Source organism: Solanum verrucosum, unplaced genomic scaffold, assembly GCF_900185275.1.
Source record: "Solanum verrucosum unplaced genomic scaffold, falcon-dt-bn FXZP01000103.1, whole genome shotgun sequence".
NCBI lineage: Eukaryota > Viridiplantae > Streptophyta > Magnoliopsida > Solanales > Solanaceae > Solanum > Solanum verrucosum.
In genome coordinates, this window is record NW_026020048.1 from 6,001,010 (window position 1) to 6,023,299 (window position 22,290).

The 22,290-nt window shown below is 29.8% G+C and overlaps 1 protein-coding gene and 1 pseudogene across 1 annotated transcript; one reads left to right on the forward strand and one right to left on the reverse strand.

The window, feature by feature from the left end:
- Positions 1 to 1,815: 1,815 nt before the first annotated feature.
- On the forward strand, positions 1,816 to 2,755 carry LOC125821922 (zinc finger protein ZAT10-like; annotated as a pseudogene).
- Positions 2,756 to 5,937: 3,182 nt separating this feature from the next.
- LOC125822119 (protein WUSCHEL) lies at positions 5,938 to 7,322 on the reverse strand. Its single transcript, XM_049501492.1, has 3 exons — positions 6,908 to 7,322; positions 6,715 to 6,812; positions 5,938 to 6,294 (listed from the first exon to the last, which is right to left on the reverse strand). The coding sequence occupies exons 1-3, from the start codon at positions 7,320 to 7,322 to the stop codon at positions 5,947 to 5,949; spliced, it is 861 nt and encodes a 286-aa protein (XP_049357449.1). The 3' UTR covers positions 5,938 to 5,946.
- Positions 7,323 to 22,290: the final 14,968 nt, after the last annotated feature.

The following is a 22,290-nucleotide window of genomic DNA, read 5'->3' on the forward strand; positions in this document are numbered from 1 at the left end:
AGAAGGGATAGGATGTTATTTAATACTTATAATATGTGGTTCCTATAATTTATACTTATTAAAATGGTAAAAGACGTTTCAGGATTCAGGATTTGAAATTCGTGGATGTAATATATTTCTTTTCTTACAACTATGGTTACAACTATTTACCGATTCTTTTTAATCAAAACTTTAGACATTTTGCATTTTTAAGTGGTGAACATTATTGCTTGATCCTATCTACCTGTGAAACAATTACTTCACAATGAGAAGGGATATGAAAATTATAGATATTACTCCTATGCAAGATCAGTTTCTATGGGAATAAAATGGTGTTTGCCTTGACATACTCTAATATAGATAGAGTATAACACGCATTATCCGATATGGGCTCAGTTGTCAAGAGGTTATATAATTCAGATTCCCACTTATTATATAGTACTGCATGCAACATTTCGAATTTCAGTAGTCACAATCCAATTAAATTTATCTTTTTCCCGTAAACTATATTTCCTATGAAAAAAATGAACTCTCTGTGGAAAATGCAGATAAGAGAGTGAAAAGGAGCATGTATGATGAGGAGACACGCACTAGTAGAGGTGGGGGGGGGGGGGGGTGGGGGTTCAAACCTCAAAAAATATACTAGTGACTGTTTTAGCTCCAAAATAACGGCCGCATTATAGTGGGGGCAGATACTTTTTGCTGAAATTTTCTCAAAGCTCATGATTTTGCTATTGCAGTTTACGATGAGCAAAAAAAGAAGAAGAGAAAATGATGATCATTGGAAAATCTTTTATAAAGTGTACTATTTGGATTGGAAGACTGTCACTGACTGCCTTTTTTGCTCTATAGCCCCATTAGACTAATTAGGATTTCAGAGCTAGGGCACCGACCCCTCCCCCCTTGGTATATCTGTCCCCTATAAAAATCCTTCAACATCACTGTTCCCACGCGCCATTCATTGTCTAAAATAACAACTAAAATATACTCCCTTCGTTTCACAAAGAATGATTTAGTTTAACTTGACATGAAGTTTAAGAAAATAAACAAATTTTTTGAATTTTGTGGTTCTAAATTAAACTTATGTCAAATGTACAAAATTGTCCTTTAATCTTGTGGTCTTAAACATGCCACTTGGAAAGCTGAAATTAAAGTGTTATAAAAAAAAAGGGAGTACTATATTTTATCGATTACTATTTGACGTAAAATAAAAAGAAGACTTATGAATTTTATAATATTAATTAAAGATATGTTGATCCTCGTTAAAAAGAAAGAGACATTCTTTTTAAAATAGATTAAAAAGAAAAATATAAGACAAACAAATTAAAATTGAGGGAGAGTAAATCTTTAGGGCTAAAAGTATACTTCTTATTTTCATAAAGTTCTTATTTGGTTAAAACTTAAAATACATAAGTTGAACTGGATAATGGAGAGGGTACAAGATATTACTATGTAGGAATTGTCTAATTTAATGATTTAGATACTCTTATCCATATTCTATTGTGTAATTGAATTAAGGGAAAAAGGACGAATTTACCCCCGAACTTTGATAAATGGTATGTCTATGCCCTCCGTTATACTTTGGGTCCATCTCAGCCCCTGCCGTCCAATTATCGGTACACATATGCCCCTCTCACTAACGGCCCCCCATTTCTGTACACGTGTCTTAATCCTAATCAACTACCCGTTTGACCATTATTTTTAACCCATAAACTAACAACCCGCCCCATAAACCCATACCCATCCGATTCCCTCTAAAATATCCTAAGTCAATTAAAAGACCCAAATCTCCCGGGTCTCATTATAAACGAATAATTCAATCAAATTGATATTGAGATGGCCCTTGAAGCTTTGAATTTTCCAATTGGTACTTCAAATCGCAGACGTTTCAATTTGAGAGCAAAGGTCAGTAGCAACTTCGGTACCTTGAGAATTGGACTAAAGGGAAGAGATCTAAGAGGCCACGGAGTATGGATCGCCAGCCGACTGAAGAGCGATATTTGGCGCTTTGTTTGATTATGCTTGCGTGGAGCGATGGCTCTGTTAATCAGGTACGATCTCTACCATCGCCGGTGACAGTGATGAAAATCCACGCGCCGTGGGAGAAGATGGAGGAGAAGATGTTGTATAAGTGTTCGGTTTATGGTAAGGGATTTGGATCTTATCAAGCTTTAGGAGGACATAAAACTAGTCATCGGAAACTCGTCGCCGGTGGCGGCGGAGGAGATGATCAGTCGACTACCTCTACTACTACTAATGCTACCGGAACTACTATCTCCGGTAACGGTAACGACAGTGGAAGACTCACGAGTGTTCGATTTGCCACAAGTGTTTTCCTACTGGACAAGCTTTGGGAGGACACAAATGGTGTCACTACGACGGCGGTAACACTAATAGTAGCATTAGCGCTAGTGTCGGAGTTACAACGTCAGAGGGCGTGGGGTCTACAATCAGCCACCGTAATTTTGACTTGAACATTCCGGCGTTGCCGGAATTTTGTCCTGGATTTGGTTCCGGCGAGGATGAGGTAGAGAGTCCACATTCGGCGAAGAAATCTCGGCTATCTCTACCTCCAAAATTTGAATTATTCCACTCAATTCTCATTTTTCAACTCTCAAATTTTTTGTGTTTTTGATTTTATAGTGATTGAATTGAAAATTGACAGGGAGAAATGAGTAGAGTTTGTGTAGAATTAATGGAGATTGAAAAAGAAGTAACGGAAAAAATGAGAGATGGTGATGATGAAGTGAAGAGAATTCTTCCATGGACTAAATAGATTACAGTAGGAGGAATTGTGAGATAGGAACGAGACCCGGAAGATTTGGGTCTTTTAATTGAATATTTTAGAGGGAATCGGGTGGGTATGGGTTTATGGGGCGGGTTGTTAGTTTATGGGTTAAAAATAATGATCAAACGGGTAGTTGATTAGGATTAAGACACGTGTATAGGATGAGGGGGCCGTTAGTGAGAGGGGCATGTGTGTACCTATAATTGGACGACAGGGGCTGAGATGGACCCAAAGTATAACGGAGGGCATAGACGTACCATTTATCAAAGTTCGGGGGTAAATTCATCCTTTTTCCCTTTAATTAATGAGGCTGCGAAAGGTTGAGACTATACAAGCTTAGGATTCCCTTAGATGTTATGGAGTCATAGACGCGCTACCATTTTACCTTGGCCAATAGGCTGTCAACGAAAATAAGTTTCATAAATGACATTTTATATTAATTATATTTTGTTTTTAATATATCTAATCTTCACTGTACTTCATCCCTCTAGATTGTGTATTAATTTTTTTTTAATAATATCTTTTATTTATATATCGAACACATAAAAATAAATAAGGGACTCACATATTTTGAAAAACATTTTCCAACCTGCCGAACACACCCTATATTTCAAACCAAATGATCCCTTTAAGTACTTCTTGTATCTTATAAAAATATTGCTTCGTGTCCATTCTTAAATTAAGGACAAAAAAATAATCAGAATTTAAGAAGTTTTAAATATAGAAATAGTGTTTATCTTTATTATTTTATAGAATAGAATGTAAAATTTTGTCCAAAAAAATGGAATGCAATGAAACGTATAAAGTAGTACGAATTGTCCAATTGGTAAACATCATGCCAAATCTTTTAGGAAAGGGAAAGCAGGCAAGGCAACTTATTGGTAAGATAAAGTTTGGAAAAGTCATTTCAAAGTCTCTTATGTCCTCTAAATCTCCATCTTAAACACAATCCGAATTCATGTCATTCAGATAATATTTCTGTATGAACATGTGGTCTGGTAAACAGGCCGTTCTGACGAGACGTGTGGTTCAGATGTTAAACACTTTTCACCTTCAACGATGTTGTGAACATTGTTAGGGAGCGATTAAAAAAAAAACAGGCTCTTCAAATCTACTAAACCGGTTGAAGTACCTAAAGTGATGGTCAAGTTGGAGAGATGTCCTAATATACATCTTTCCAGTTAACGTAATTTGTACAAGGTAGAGGTCTATGCCAAATCTCTATCACTATAAGGTGATATTAACTAAACTAGAAAAAGTTATAATGGGAAAAAATGTCCACTTTAAAGTGCAATAGTGATCATCCAAGAGACCAAGACCATGATCAAACCCTAAATATAGACTGTTCGCAACAAATTTTAAAGTGATAGAAAATAAATTGCAATCATAAATTAATATGAAGAAACATAATATTATTCATCAAGATTGCGGGTATAATAATTTTCCTCCCTTGATTATGCTCTCCTTAGATTTATCCATGATTCGAGGGCCATTAGTAGTGTATTTCTCGAACTAGGATGATTTAGATTTGACCTCTATATGAATATTCCATGACTTTTGTGGAATATTTCGAGATCTTGATCTCTTTATGGAGTTTTTGAGATGCTTTTTCACGGAATTTAGTACCCTTTATATAGGCATGAACTAGGGATTAGGGTTGAGTAGCTTTCAAAAATTCTAATTGAAACTGAACACACCTTCTAGAGTCCCAATTCGAATTGAACACGTCTTGTAGTGTCCCACAAAATTTCAATGTCTACATAGACTACTAACTACTACACACATATTATTTCCTCCATTCATTTTTACTTGTCATGTTTCACTTTACAAGATTCAATTTGACTAATTTTCGTAACTAAATTGAATTAGAATAATCATTATTTTAAATTTGAAAAGAAAAAAATACACATTTTTAAATGTTTGTCAATATGAATCTCGAAAAATGAAATGTGTGTGAAAGGAGAGGGTATAAGAATAAAAATGCTGAAGTTATTTCAGAAAGGAACACCATAATATATCTGTTATTCCACGTGAAAGAGATGTAAAACAGAAATGCTCAAGGCACGCATGAGATGATAATTAAATTCAATGATATAGACACTTTGTTGACCAAAATTCTAAGAGCAATAAAGACAATTCTATAAGTTACATGTTATATGTGGTAAGTGGTAACCAATATATTACTACTATATATATATATATATATATTCTTCTTATGATATTTATATTGAATGATTTAATTATCCTCTATCATTAAAATTATTCTCCAAGATTTTCTTCAACCTTAGATTCATTCTGTCCTATTCTACTCTTCCTCTTTAAAATCATGTATACAATTATTGGTATTTACTTATTAGTGTTGAAACTACCCGTAATTAGGGTAATTATTAGTAAGTAGCTAGGAATTAGGATATATATATTCCCAAACATTTCTCTCCCTGACCGAACAAAATTAACATTCATACCCTAACGGTATAAATAATTTCTACACTATTAGTTATGATAGTTTTTAACTTTATTTTCTAGGTTACCATATTAAGTATTAACATATACAATTACATGATGTTGTAAATGTAGTAAAAGAGTAAAAAAATTTCAATAAGAAAATTCAAAATATAAAAAGTAAATAATGAAAAAGCGAATGAAATTCTGCCCCTAGTCATAACCTTTATGATTTTTTTAAAAAAATATTATGAGAGCACAATGTTAAATTCTTCCATTATTAATCATCTTGAATTCACAATCTCAATTAATGTTTTGGCTTAGAAACCCATGGGATGTAGGTTGTATATTACCGTAGGTGTAGGTACAAACAGTACAATATTTGCTCTACTGTCTGCTAGTAATTACTGACTAGTGCCTATCAAAACTAAAATTCCTCCACCCATAGTAACTTAAAATTGCAAGTTGCTACCGAGAACATGGAATCACATAATTTTACCTGACACTGTTTGACTGAACATAAAATTTAAAAATAAAAGAACCGTATAAACTGAGACAGAAAGAGTAATAAACTTTTCCATACTTTAATTAACAATATTAGTACAACTTAGATTAAGGTTAATTAACATTACCATATGGTCCAATATCTTGGCACCACCAAATTAGTTTAGTACTTACTACTAACATAAGATAGACTAAAATTAAAATATATAACTCCCTCCATAATTTAGGGGTAATTAGGGGAAAGAGTTGAGAGTGAGTTCAAGAGCAGCCAAGTTGTTATTATCAGAATGGTACCATCCTCCTCCAGAAGATTCATGATGTTTGATGCAGAAATTTGAGAACATGTTCTCTTCATGCATGGGGAAAAGTGACAAAGTTTCTAAAGCAGAGTTACCCCTTTGGTAATTTTCTTCTTCTTGCTCTTCATCTAGGGTTTCTTCATAATGTTTGTTGTTACTTTTTTCAAGAAAAGGGTAAGTTGCTGGAGAAGTAGTACTCATATTGTTGTAAGGTTCAACACCAACCCATGTGAAATTTTGATGATTCATTGAACTACCACCTGGTGGTGATATTGAACACTCCTGTTTCAATCATTTAACAACAATTATTAGAAATTTAGGGTTCAATTTCAAAATCTTGTTTATTTTTTCTAGTTCAAATGTTGCAAATTTTATATACTATATGTATAGAATAAGGAAAATTTGACATATGACAAGTTGATCAGTATTTGTTCTCATATTTTTGTTGTGAAGAAAAGGGTATTTAGTTCTTTATAGAAGGAACTCATAAATTTGGGGAAAATGTTGTTTTGATTATGGGACTATATATATCTTTTGTTTCTTCATTTCATGTGTACAATAACAAAACTTTGTGAGAAAAATAAAGGAGTAAACAGGGACAATTTAACCCAAGATTGGTGGATTGTCATTATATATAGCTTGAAAATGGTTCAAAATGTTATTTTTATAGGGGATGGGGAGTTTAACAAACACCAAACTTACCCTAAAGCTCTTCTCCATAGCCAAAGTTCCATAACCATAGTTTCCAGTCTGTCCCACTGCTAATACCCCATGTGAAGACGCTGATGGACACTGAACACCTGTATATATATATACTCGTAAACTATTAATGTATTTTAACATGTTGTAGCAGGTAGTCCGCTTTATTTTCAAAGACAATACTAATTTTTTTTACCTGGATTAGTACTAGTGTGGTTGTTGTACTTGTGGTGATCATCAGGAGATCTCCAAAGATGAGGAATCATTTGCATGGGAGAGATATTATTATTATTATTATCAGTGGCAGAGGCAGCAGCAATGAGCCTCTTCTTTTGTCTTTCACGAGCTTTATGGTTCTGAAACCAATAAAACACATTTTTGCCTTCAATCTTACCGTACTGTCTCAACTTAGCAGATATCCTCTGAATTTGTTCAGCAGTTGGAGACCTAACTCCATTGTTGTAGTAAAGATCCTTCAATATTCTTATCTGATCACTTGTTGGTGTCCACCGACTACTACTTTGCCTGCACATGAAACTGTTGTTATTATTTTTGCTACTAACACCACCATCTTCTATGTTGTGTTGATAGTTTTGTTGGTGTTCCATCATAAAAGATAGATAGTAGTACTAAAACAACAACACAACAAAAGTGAAGAATGTAGGTAAAAGACTGAAGACTTCAGAGTGAGTTAAGAGAATTATAAAGACATTTTTTTGGAAGTATGTTGGGGTGGGGTGTTGGGGGGGGGGGGGTGATAAAGAGAAGAAAATCAAGAGGGATATCTGGGAGAGAAGGACTGAAATTGACAGAGCAAAGGGTAAAAAGGAAATAAAAAGTATGGGACAAAAGAGGGACTGGATAAAAAAGATGGGATTTCAGAGGAGTTTGCTTGGATGAAAAGGCAAATGATAATATATGTTATGATTATTATAAAGTTTTTGGAGATATATATATATATATATGGGAAAGAAAAAAGTGTGCTTTATGAGAAGACAGAAAAAAGAGAGAAAGTAATTAGATGTATAGCTTCTTGTTAAATGAATGAATGAATGTATAATATGTTCATTTTGTGATTTTTAGACTTTCATTTAGGGGAATTCTTCTTTGTCTCTGCTTAAATTATGCCATAAATTTTTTATATTCTTTTAAGGTTATAGGGTAAAGTTGTAAATATGTATGCAGACCAGTAGTAATTATATGTTCCTATTTTTTAATAAATAAATAAATAGAGAGAAAAAGATTGAAAAAGTTTACTAATTTGCAAATGATGTGTGGTCATTTGCATATAAATGCAGCTGCTATTGGTAGGCTATTATTAAAGCCACATTCTCACAAGTAGCATTAATGTCAGAGTTTTCTGCTAGTTGAAGCACTTGTAAATATCCAAAAGATCATTAGTGAGCTTCTTCAGCAACACAAATATATGTATATATATTATTTCCCTATTTTAAAAGTTTTTTTGCATTTCATTTCTTCTCTATTTTTTTTAAAAACCAAGTGTATATTCACATCTTCTAAGAAATTAAATGAACTTCCCGTCCTTCATTTACCCATCGGTACGTACTGCCCAGAAAGAAATCCTATACAAGAGCTACCAAATTATGCCATATATGCCTATGGTGGAAGGTAGCAAGTAGCTCGTAAAATAATTAAAATGCGTGTAAAGTAATTTATTAATCACTGTTAGTTATGCCAAAAAACAAAGAGTAGTAGTTCGACTTTATAGGTATCATTATATTCTTAATTTTGAGCGTTTTACCAAAATTTCAAATCTATCTTAATTTATGTGATATTTTTTATTTAAAATATTTACATGATATATATAAAAAATAGTTCACTAAATTCATAAATCCGAAAATCATCGTATAAATTGAGGCGGAAAGAATAATATACATCATCATTCATCCTATTATTTATTTCTTATGTTCACATTTTACTAGTCACGTTTCACTTTACAAGAATCAATTTAATTAATCTTTTGGAGTTATATTGAATTTCATTAATTTAATATTTTAAAATTTTAAATATTTACGAGAAATACTATAAATTACAAAAGTTTCTCATATTAACATGATGAAAAATATATTTGACAAATAAAAATAAATCGAAGAAGTATTGAATTGAGATAGTAATAAATAGGTTACGAAAACAATAGACACGAAAATAGAAGGCAGAGCATATCTGATGAACTTTTTAGGGAAAGAGCAAGTACAAATTAAAGGTAGTGAGAGAGAAGAGAATGGAAATGGAATTAGAAGAGTAAAGTGATGACAGAAAGACCGGACATTGAAAGCCATGGCATATATCACGTCTACATAATTCATATTCTGCACCTACAGCACGTTACCCAATATTAATTGCCAAAATATTTTTTCCTTTTTTCCTTTCGGTGTTCGGTATACGTAATAAAGTTCAAGTAAAACAAATATTGAAAATGAGAGAAGTATTGAAAAGACTTCAAAATTTGACAAGAATTCGGAATTGTATTTCACTCATATTGCAAGATCGAAGTATATTTAAGTTTCAGTTAATTAAGTAAAATAATATATTTTTTAATAAGACTATCAATAAAAGCCATAAATTACAATATTATATATATATATATTGTTTTATCATATAATTAAATACTATAATAATATTTAACTTTTTCATTAAGTACTTGTAAATATTTAACCGACAAAACTTTCACAAACAGAAAAAAATTCAAGCAATTTTCACTTTTACTAAACCTAAACCGAAATCCTCTATGATTTTTTAATCTCACGTCATTGATCAATGAGTAGATTTAAATATATTTTATATTGATTCATCTGGTATAAATATTAGTATATAATATCCTGTGGAGAAGTACAAGTACTAATTTAATATTTATATTAAAAAACCCGTATAATTTAATCTTAAGGGTTTTTGTTTTTGTTTGGTCCTAAATGACAAGGAAATAATGAAGAAATTAAGAGCACGAGTTCAAAAATTTAGTGGGTGTTTAAAAATGACAATGAGTGTGCTGTGTGCACATGTCATTTATAAACTAATCACAATAAGTTGATAAGTTTAACTTATTATTACATGCAACAACAAATGTACATTAATTAAATCCTTAAAAAGAATCCGTCACTTTCAACGAATTGCTTTCTATCGCCGCATTTTATTAAATTATATGTTCAGTTCTCCAATAGACTACCCATTAATTACTAAGCTGTATCACTTTTTTATTATATATATATATATATATATATATAACCCTATAGAAAGTCTAGGGTTATTACTTGAACTTTCTATTTTTTTTGTGTTTTTCCAAATCTAATTTCATATTTTATCTGAAATTTGTGCATGTTGAATTTCTGCTTCTATTATTCTTGTAATTCTTGCACATTCTTGATCTATTTCGATCATTCTTTTATTTTTATAGACATTTCCATAATTGGAGTTTGTGACTGTATATATAGCTTGATAATAAATGCTCATGATATGATTTCCTATATATGACATTAAATTAGTATTTTTTTTCTATCAAAATAACATTTTAGACTAAATTACTCTTTACTATCTGTAGTATATGATATAGCAATCGCAATTAATAATTCAAAATATTTTTTAAGAATTTGAAAAACTCGTAAAAGAATAATTATTTGACTTTCAAATAGTAAAATCTTTTCATAAAATGGGACAAGGGGAGTATTAAAACAAGAAATTGACAGGTTGAGTAAATTCCTTTTTTCCTATCTTTGGCTATGCATAGCATATTGCACAAAGAGGTACCTATTTTGGCTTAGGGAAATAAAATTCGTTGATTTTTAATCGAAGAAGAAATATTCATTTGGTATTTATTTCCGGTAATATATATGAAAAGAAAAAAACATTGAAACTGCGGGTGTGTTTAAAGTTTTTTTTTTTTCTTATATTTGGTTGGACAAAATTTTTAGAAAATAATTTTTTAGGAAAACAAATTTCTTAAAAATAAGAAAAATAATTTTCATATCAAAAATAGGGAATACAAATTCTATTGAGTGACATTCAATGTTTATTGTATCATCTCAACTCATGCACCTAATGCCCCCAACCTCAATCCCTGACCATCCAGCCCACACCACCCCCTTTCATCACTATAGTCAGAGGCGAACCCATATGCATAATTTCAAAAAACATCATGCATATATATCTATATCTATTTTAAAAAAACAGAAAGAAACTAAATACAACTAATTGTGCCCTCCTAGAATGCATAAAAAAGCCGTTAGTACTGTTGGTACAAGCGAGCACGATCACGATCACGATCACATATTATTGTTTTTATCAACTCATAATATTCATGCAACTGAAGTCTTAAATCCTAGTATAATGTTTTGCTAGACTATATATATAAAGGCTTTAAAATAAAAAAAAGTTCGACTTATTAGTTACCAAACACCTTCAAAAAATATTTTTAATGGAAGCCTATTCTTCTACGTACCGAGCATACCTTGCCTGAAGGAAAATATTTTTCTTAAAACATTTTTCAAAAAGAAACTTTCCCTTTCTATACAACACTTTTAAAATTAATAATAGACGCACTATATGTGTTTGAGTATAAATTTCTCTCATTAAATTATAGTTATTTAATGTATATTCTTACCTCATTTAATTATTTTGCCTTGTAAACATTATATATGAGTAATTGAGTATGATTTTACTTGTATAAGTATGACATCTCAGTGTGGGATAAAAAAATATATTAATAAAATACAAGAGTGATGTTGTATATATAAATAAGTAGGTTTTATATTTTAGTGATGTCTTTGTACAAATTCCTTTTCCCATTTTTAACTTAAAAAAAAAAAACATAAAATTCAAATGCCACGTTTTAAAATTGCGTGAGTTTAGATTCAAAACGAATAATATCACTAGCGATTTGGATCGTTATATATGGTATTAGAGTCGTTCTATGCAAGCGTCGATATGAATTATGGGCTAGAGTTCAATTAAATTTCGATATGGCAGGGCAAATCAGTGCTGAATCTAGACAAATTTCATGCAATAGGGTAAATCTTAACGAAGACATTGAGTCAATACTTAAGAGGGGATATAAGTGACACCCTAGGGTAGGATATGAAGTCTCACCTCGACAAAATACAAAAAAAAATATCGGCATTTTAAAACCATACAAATTTAGACGTAATACTGATAATATTACTGGCAGGTTGGATCATTACAATAAGACTAAATTCTGTCTTTTCTCTTGTTTTGCTAGATTCAAATTTTTTGGATTGCGTTTGGATGAGAACTTGGAGTTTTTGTTAAAAGAGAATTTCTCAAATAAATATTTGGTTTTAAATCCTACAAGTTTGGTAATTGTTCTAAATTCAAATATACGGTGAGTATAAAATTTACATTTAGTAAATTACTAAATTATAATATCTGCGAAATACCATACATTATTTTATTAAATGACAATTGATGTCATACGTTTCGGATAAGTTTAAAATAATTTCTAAGTATACATTTAAGTTTAATTTTTTTTTAAAATAAGCATTTTTTCGTCTTCAGTAAATATTTAATAAACTGTTATTGTTAGATTTAGTGAATCGTTGAATTCAAATCATTTACGTTGTTGTAATATACCATAAATATAATAAATTACAGTTGAAAATAAAATGATAAAAATGAATAAGCAAAATTTTTAGGCTAAGGCGTAGATATTTCGCTCTGTTTAAGTAGATTCAAGCCTATTATAGCATAATTAACACCGATCCAGGAGTTTCACTCTTGACTTGTCCTCTCTAGGATATAATAACCCAACAACATTGTACAACTCAAGCAACTACGAATTATTTGAAGAGTCCAAAACTCCACAAAAAAAAATATGTTTCTTTTACAAATAATTACTCTCTTTTATTTAGTGAATATAATTGAAGATTTAAAATATTTTCTTTGTCTCAACTCTCTCTTTCGCTACTATACTCTACGATATTACTTCACATTTCTCAAAAGAAAATTGTCTTTCAAGGTCTATGGAGATTGATTTGCTAGTAAAGCTCAAAATCAATTGTACTCTTTTAAATTAATATTTTTAAAACAAAGCAAAGTCTCTTACCTCATCCCTAGGCTTCAACAATTCTTGAAAAGTACGTACATTCCCTTTTCTTGCGGGTAATCATAATGTATCCTATAGTATTAGTATTAGTAGATAAATATAATATATTATAATTTTGCCATAGCTAGCTTTCCCAATATCTCTAAAGATTTCCCTCACATCATCTTTAGATATCTCTCTACATTTTTTTATATATTTTTTTAATTATTATTTCTTCTGTTTTATATTATTTTAAAATCTATTTTTAATATATGAAGCTCTAAATTTAATTATTATTATTTTATACAGTTATTTGAAATAATAGTACTAAAAAAACAAAATAATTCTTTCTAAATTAGTTAAAATAGAGAAATAAAATGAGACGTTTATTTTTTATTTAGGGACAAATAAAATGAAATGAAAGGAGTAGGCGTTCACATTACTAAAAATAATTATTTTGATACAGAGGCTAAGTAATATGAAATGTTATACGTGGGTTTTTTCCTGATTTTCATAACTTATTTGAAGTTTATTTTTTCCTAATAGAAAAAACAAAACATTACCATAAATGTTTTTACTTTTCATGAAAGGAAAATATAATTTTCTTCCATATTTGGTTTATTATATTCTTTTTCCTTAGAGGAAAAGTTTAGAGATCTATAAATTGAAGATCCTTATTCTCATAGCATAACATAATAACTTCCACAATGTAGACGTTTAAGAGTTTAATTTATGGGGAGATTTATTTTCTTAACAATTTGTAATATTTTTCTTTTATATTAGTTTTCATATAATAGTGTAATGTTTTTTTAGTATAAGTTTTTGTCGTCTGATTTATCAACCATATGATTTGCAATTGCACACTTCCGCATGATGCCCTAATCACCCCTTTATAACCCAACAAGTGGTATCAAAGCACATGGTTCAATGATCCAATGGTTCAACAAGATTGAAGAAAGGTTCAAGTGGTTTCAAATCAATTTACAACAAATTTGATGATAATAAAGATTTTTGTGCTACTACATGTGGAGAAAATTTTCAAACATATTTTCAACAATATCCTGGTGTTCCATTCTTTAAAACAAAATCAATTTTCAACTCATGCTTACTTTACGCATGGGCTCCAACTTTCAATCCCTGCAAATTTTAATGCTGGGGCTCTACTTTTAACTCATGCATCTTACTTTTAACGCATGAACTTCACTTTTAACTCATGCATTTTACTTTTAACGTATGAGCTTCACTTTCAACTCATGCATATTATTTTTAATGCATGAGCTACACTTTCAACTCATGCATATTATTTTTAACGTATGAGCTCCACTTTCAACCCTGTTCATAACTTTTAACACAGGGCTTCAATTTTTAACCATATCAATTTTTAAATCACGGTAAGCAGCAGTGATACATGAAGATTTTGTGAAAAATAAAATTATCAAGCATATGAAGAAGACGGATCAAGTTTTGTCAAGAAAATCCAGCCAAAAGGGAAGATTTGTTAGGGCTTTTTCCTGATTTTTTAAACTTATTTGAAGTTTATTTTTTCCTAATAGAAAAGACAAAACATTACCATAAATGTTTTTACTTTTCATGAAAGAAAATATAATTTTCTTCCATATTTAGTTTATTATATTCTTTTTCCTTAGAGGACAATTTTGGAGATCTATAAATTATATTGAAGATCCCTATTCTCATAGCATAACACAATAACTTTCACAATGTAGACGTTTAAGAGTTTAGTTTATGGGGAGATTTATTTTCTCTACAATTATAATAGTTTTCTTTTATATTAGTTTTCATGTAATAATATTATGTTTTTAGTATAAGTTTTTGTCGTCTAATTTATCAACCATATGATTTGCAATTGTACGCTTTCGCATGACGCCCTAATCACCCCTACATAACCCAACAATACGGAGTAATATAGGATGAAAGGAGTGGTGAATCATATCTTGATTTTAAAAAAATTATATATAACTATTTTGAACCCTTTATTTTTAGTAATTACGACGAGCACAAAGTCTCAATTGTGTTTGTAGCTATCTTGTCAATTAATTCCTAGAAAGAGACTATCAAACCAAATGCCGAAAAAAAGAGAAATAAAACTAGACACAAACTTTATGTTCACTGTTTGAATAATTTTTTAAAAGAAAAAAAAAACAAATTTTGATGCTCGTGAAGGAAGTGTAACTTACTAAACTTGGATATTCCCACATACTCATAATATATGGCCATATATAGTGGTCCATTGAAGGAGAAATATTTAATGTACTTACTTTTTTTTCTTAAAGTTTTCACACTTTTGTTGAATTTTAGTGTGGACTCTGTGGAGTGTTCTAGGTAGGTTGCTACAACTTTAATGCACTCTAAAGTTTTGATTTTGGACCACTCCCAAAAATGATTATTTCTCTTTTTTCTTCTGGTTTCAGGCGTTCTATATTCGTATTGAAATTGTAGTATTTTGACTTCAAACCGGGTAGAACTCCATTCAAAAATAGCGTTTGCTCAAATATAAAATCTCTAATTAAGAATAAAATAACACCATTCACTGTACCACATCCACGGTGATTATATCATTCATTTAAAGTTCTAGATGAATTTACTATTTATATATGTTTCTTCTAATAAATGTATTAAGTTGACTGGAAGTTCTTGTAACAGGGGACCGTATGGTATTTGTTCCTAACAAGTTCTATCAACGGTCAATATTATATTATATATGGTGTATTTTAGTATTTATATTTGGTTCAAGATATATATTTTTTCACATAATTAATCAAGAAGATATTTGTAATATTTTTTTTTTTTCAAATTTAATATAATTTAGATAAGTGATTTCTTACCTAACCAAGAAATCATAATTAAATAAGTATAATTTAATTCAAAAAATATTTTAATAAAAGCATCCCTTATTTTTTAAAATAGTATGATTAAACTAAAAACACCATGTAATAAGAGAGAGTATCGAGTGATTTATCAAAGAGTTTAATTTTGACACCATAAAAGGAAATTCACAATGTCCTACCTGGTTATCGTCTATAAGTAGGACTACTAATTACCTGATTATCTGCTACAATAAGTTTTTATTTACATTGATCATGATCAATATATTAATTAATATTATGAAGAGAACTTATGAAGTTTTGTTTTAGTTATATATTATGTTGGGATTAAAAGATCCATCCGTCCTAAATAAAAAATATTGGAATATTTCGTTGGCTTAGGCAGAAGTTTTTTAAGAGTTGAATGGTAGGAGTATTTCCAATAAATATAAGATAAATATTTTAAATTCGGGTTGTCCTTTTATTTATATACAAAAAGATTGAGATTTTTGTTGATAGTGATAATTCTCCTATGAAGCAAGAAATGAAATTTGTTCTGACAATGAACAAGTAGACTTGTTCCTAACACCAAATTGGACATAACATTCTGGACTCGACACTCAAATCGATCCATTCAACCTAGAAAGCCCCCCATGCGAATAGCCCAGAAATCTCACCTTTTAGTTTACTTATTACCATTATCACCTATAAGTTTTACAAATCTCTAAAATTCCTCATTTTCGCGCATCAGATTAGCGTATCAGTACTGTATCTCGCGCATCAGATTAATGTATCAGCGCTTATATTATTGTATCTCGCGCATTATATTAGTGTATCAACGCTTATATTATTGTATCTTGCGCATGTATCAGTGCTTATATTATTGTATCCGTTTGAGAGATTTCTGTAATTATAAACTTTTAAGGGATAAATTGTAATTTTGCCTTAAAAATATGTGATTTTTGTAATTTGCCCAATATTTTTCATCTTTCCTTTCATTCTGTACATAGTTTTCTTAGAATCTTCTAGAAATTGTATAGGTGTACAAAGTTGGTTAGATAAGAGATAAAATTGTTAACATTTTATATTATGTTATTAAAGAAGAGTATTCATTCCTTGATTTTATTTTATTTTCCAGGATTGCTGCATTTATTACATAGCACACTGATTTTTTAATTGTGGAAACAGGTTAAATTTCCAGAATTTGGTTCTATACATCCATCTTAATTAGGGCTTCATGAGATAAAATGATTTTCAAGTAATTATTTAGTTTAGTTATTTATAAGTGCCTTAGATGTACTGCGGTTTGATAACTTTGTTCCTTTTTAATTAAAAAAAATACTATTACTTGAATTCATGATTAAACTAAACAACCAAGGATAAATGCAAATGTTGTAGATACACAATTATAATCCCTATCATACTCTGTTTTGCTTTCCGTGAAAATACTACATAAATTATTTTTGTTCAGATTTTTTTAATTCCATCGTTCTTTAGTTTATATCTTAATTTTATTGTTTTTTTCACACAATAGGTAAAATTATATACAATTTCAAGTGTTTAATTGCTATGTACATTCACATATCATGTTACTTATATATACTGTTCATATGTAAAGTTATATTGTACTATTCTAACGGGGTTACTTTGTTATTCGGTCATAGATACTTCCCATGTGAGATGCTATTAAGTGAGATACACTATATATACCTCATATAATCAAAATAGGTGAGAAATATATGCATTTAATTAATTAAATTTTGCTTGTTTATTTCAAAAGCTTATACTTGATTTCGACAAATAATTCACCATACGAACGATTCACATTAATTTGTATTTATTCTAACATGTCATTCTATTTCTTCAAAGCTTTGTTTTAATAATACTAATATTATATTTTGTACAATTTATATTACCTAACTTGAGATACACTTGTCCAAAAACGGATATCTATAAACTTTAATAAATATAATAGTGTACTTCTATTCATAAATTTGAGATAATGTCATCTTGCCTAAATTTTAACTTTAAATCCTTTTGAATAAATTGAATAGACCAGTTCAAACCAATATATAAAAATAAACCTTTGATGCTCTAAATGATCCTATAATATAAAAAAGAAGATCCAACATGGCCTTGAAATTATACTATCAGATCTAAAATTTTGTCTCACTCAACAACACAACATAATTATCTTTCTGGAGCAGAATACAAATATTATTTCTAAAATTATTTTAACACAAAATATAGATATATATGTGTAAAAAATTAGTTTAAATTTTGGATCTGTTTCTTTCTGACTAGGAGGTTTATTCGAACATAGGTGATACAACATTAATGGTAACTAAAGTCATAAGAATAAGAGATGCAGTGGCTAAAAGGGCTATGCTTGCTCTAAATACAAGTGCTTTGTCAGGACGAAATAAACTTATCATAAGAATAAAACTTGAAATGGCTGCAACTCCAATGAAGACACTTGCTCTAAGTAGAATATGTTTTTGTTTGGATATTATGGTTGTTTGTACTTTCTTCATACTTATCTCAGCTGCATATAAACAAACACATGCTACAATTGTCAAGAAACTTGTTTGGGAATATCTATAACATTTTTCAATGGGTGACATCATCATTATCATTCACTTCTTTGATCATCTAAGAACCTAATTATATCAAATAAATTCGAAAACAATAAAATAGCGTAACTAACTAATCAAAACTCTTTCAAGATCCTTATACATATATATCGGTTGAAATTGTTACATCAAACTATAATTGATAGTCCCCCCCCCAAAAAAAATTGAATGGATCAGTTTACTTAGTCAAAGGGTGTTGATTTCTTCTTATATTTCTCCATAACTTATGGATCGATCGTAAGATTTATGTATTGCATGGCTTATAGGACACTAGACTTAGGACCATAAGATATTTCATGTTGATTGATTTTTATTTTTTTAAAATTGAGTCATTACCTCCCGATGAGTGCCTTAATTGATTAACTTGACTGGTTGACCTCGATCATATCTATTCATATTACATACACAAAATATATAAAAAAAATAGTTAAACAAAAATTGACTAGCAAAAAAATAAAATAAAAAAATTTATCGTATCATATTTTCCATCAAAATTCGAATTATATATGCCATTGATTTCTATAATAGAATATCATATTTATGGGGTTATTAATTTGGAAATGCTAAGAATGTACTGTACTGGCTGCTAATATTCAAAAGTTTGAGAGATGAATGCCATGTTGCCTTGATTGTAACTTTAAATCCTTCCGTACTTAAACAAGATTAAAAGATAAATTTAACATCTTTTGGAATTGCCAATAGATTCATCATGAATATTCAGAGGACGGTATGGTGAATTGTATATCGAAATCAAAACGCTTCTATATTATATAAAACTATGAAATTGAATAATAAAAAAATATTAAGATACATATATTTCTCACTTATTTTGATGGTATAATATATAAACAGTGTAACTCACTTAGTAACATCTCGCACAAGAAGTAGCTACATTTTTAAAAAAATAAATAAATAATAGTATGTCAAAAATAATGCTGCTTATCAATTGTATAACCGAGTAATCTAAGTCACCCGTTAAAATAGTACAAAAACAAAATAAGTTAACATGTGACGAATTTATTAATTAGGTTGTAGACTTGTAGTACGAAGAAGAATAACATGAATTTTAAATTTCACATGAAAGTAATTCATTCCAAACAAATTTTGACAATTTTCTTCATTTCTTGTCTGCTCCAATCTGTACAAAGAGTTGCTTATTTAAGCATGTAAATTAGAAGTAAAGTGTTAAAAAGAAAACTATGTAATTAACTACCTCTAACAATATTTTGTACACTTAATAAAAATCTAGATTTATCGAAAATAATATTTGCTTTACAAGATGTGAATTGTTAAGTGTAAAGTTATACACGGTATAATCCAAAATTCAACATTTCTCTTCTTCCGTTGTTGTACCATTGAGGAACCATGATATAAACTCCATAGTTTGAAACTTGTGTTCTAAACAAATAAACTTTGCATACCAATGATCTAACTTAAGCCAAAAAACATAATATGTGAATGTGACGTAACGTATGAACACGTGAAATAGTGTATAATTCAACTTATGGTGTGAAATTTCATTAATGAGAAATAATTCATATGGTAAAAAATTATTGTAGAGTATACTTTCACTTATTATAGATGAGACAATCTTAAAAATCCTTTAATGATATCGAAACTAAATTCTTGTACAACTCACTCAAACCAGATGCTAGCTGTAGTCTCTTTTTGAAATTAGATAAATAAAATAAGTTGTTGATCTAAAAAGAAACAAGTACAAATCATGTCTTAAAAACTAAAGTAGTAATGAATAAAACAATAGAATCATACAACACGACTAAATAAACACAAAAAATGCTAGTCACTAAAAATTTATACTACAACATATAAATAACTAAATAAACACGAAAAATGCTTGCCACTAAAAATTTATACTACAACATAAATAAACATAAAATAAAATAAAATTTATGTAGGGTTTCGCTATGTCATTTTGACACTTTTTGCTTACATGGCATAGTAAGTGTGATACACTCATTCATTGGCGCGTGAAATTGTTCTTTAGTCAATTTTTAATTATTTTTTTCTTCTTCCCCATTTTCAGCCCAATTTGCCTAAGTTAAATTTCCTACATTGTGAAAGAAGATTTCAGCAAAATGAAGGAGCGAATTTTTTTAAACTAAGATAAAAAAAATTGTTTGAAGGCAAAAATCTTTCATAATTTATTAGGCAAAATTGTAATGTCGAAGAAGTGGAGAAGACAATCCGTATTTTGGGTGGTGGTGATGGGGGGAGGGGGAGAGAGTTTGTTTTATTGATTTAAATTTTATTTTATTTTGTAATTATTTGGGTCATGTGTCATTAATTTAAAGGTCAATTATTATTTGTATTAAAAATTACTTTTAATACATATAACAAATGCCGTCATTTAATTCGTCACTTTACACGTCATTCGCGAGTGTAACACACATAATTTATATTTTTGTTGATACTAAAAAGTGTCAAAATGACACAATAAAATCATACATAAGGTGTTTAAAATGAATATCGTTTAGTTGAGGTGTCTAAGTGAAACAGGTTGTCAATCATACATAAGGTGTCTAAAAGTGTATTTTATAACAATAGATATATTCATAATTTGGGCAAAAATCAAAGGAGAAGTTCAATTGTGATTTGAACGGTATGTAAGTTGAGCCACATGCTTTACCTAAACACCAGCACAAACTAAATTAGTGCATTGAATCTAAAAGTGAGTGAAATTATTTACTAACTACATACAGTACTAATTATTTTCATTAATTTATTGATTCATTCATTCTTCACATCAATAAAATTATGTCAATTGAAAAAAACAAGAGCATTTTGGCAAAGAAAAATGAGACATACTGCTACTACTACTACTGGTTCGAGTTTATGTGTCTGGTAATCATAAGCATCTGTGCAATGCTAGTATTCATAAAATTTGTTGTGTACGACCAAATGAAGATGAGGAACTTTACCGACCAAATAATTTCACTTGGATTAAGTTTTAATTTTCTAAGTATAGGCATTGTTTTTTGGCTTTTTATGGTAATTCTAACCAATCATTGTACACCATCAGATAATTCAAGTAAACTAATCTCTTTCTATTCAGCAATTATGCTTTTGCTTTTTGTGGGTTATGCCGTCCTTTCTTCAATTCTTATTTCTAATTAGAGATGCCGGAATCAATAATTTATTATTTACCCATTCTAACTAACAACATCGACCCTTGATGTTTTTTCTTCATGTTTATTTAGTTATATATCCTTTCATACTTTTCTTTTTAGAATAATGTCTTTTCACAATTCTTTAATTTAAGACGACCACATTTTGATATCTTTATTTTAACATTATAATATTCAAAAGTTGTAATAATTGATGTGGAAGGGGATTAATAAATATATGGATCTCTAAATGAAGTTGGGAAAAATTCGTGTTTTAAAGATGAACTAGTTATTTTATTAAACTTCCAAAAAGACACTAGCTAGATCTGGTTTGAGGTGGGTTATCAAAGAGTTAAATTTCAATATATACCATGGAAGAGTTTTCATTTTGTTCCACACTGGTAATTATATACATGTGAGTGGGGGTGACAATTTCAGCTCATATTAATGAAATGAGACCATTTAATCCGTATTTAATGATTTGGATCACTCCTATTTGAATTGAGTAAATATGAACTTCAAGCTATTTGAAAATCCCCTACAAATATAGTCAAAATGGGTATCCTTATAGATTATAGACACATAATAGATCACCACTTCTCACTTTCAAAATTCTTAATTGTGCTTAAAAAATTAATATTAATTTTTAATTTTCAAAAAAATTGGAGGATGGGAGGAGCTGAAATGGGGGGGGGGGGGGTGCCAGGAGGGAGGTGGTAAACTTTTTTTTTTTTTTTAAAAAACATAAAAAGAAACTCAATTTTTTTGATGAAAAAACATTTTAAAAAATTGGAAATTGGGGGGGGGGGGTATTTTTAAAAAAAAACACATAAAAAAGTGGGGGTGCATGGATGCAGGTGGGGTAGGGGGAACGAAGGAGGGGTGAGGTGGAGGGGGATGAAAGCGGGGTGGGGGTTAGAGAAAATAAAATTATGGGGTGGGTCATT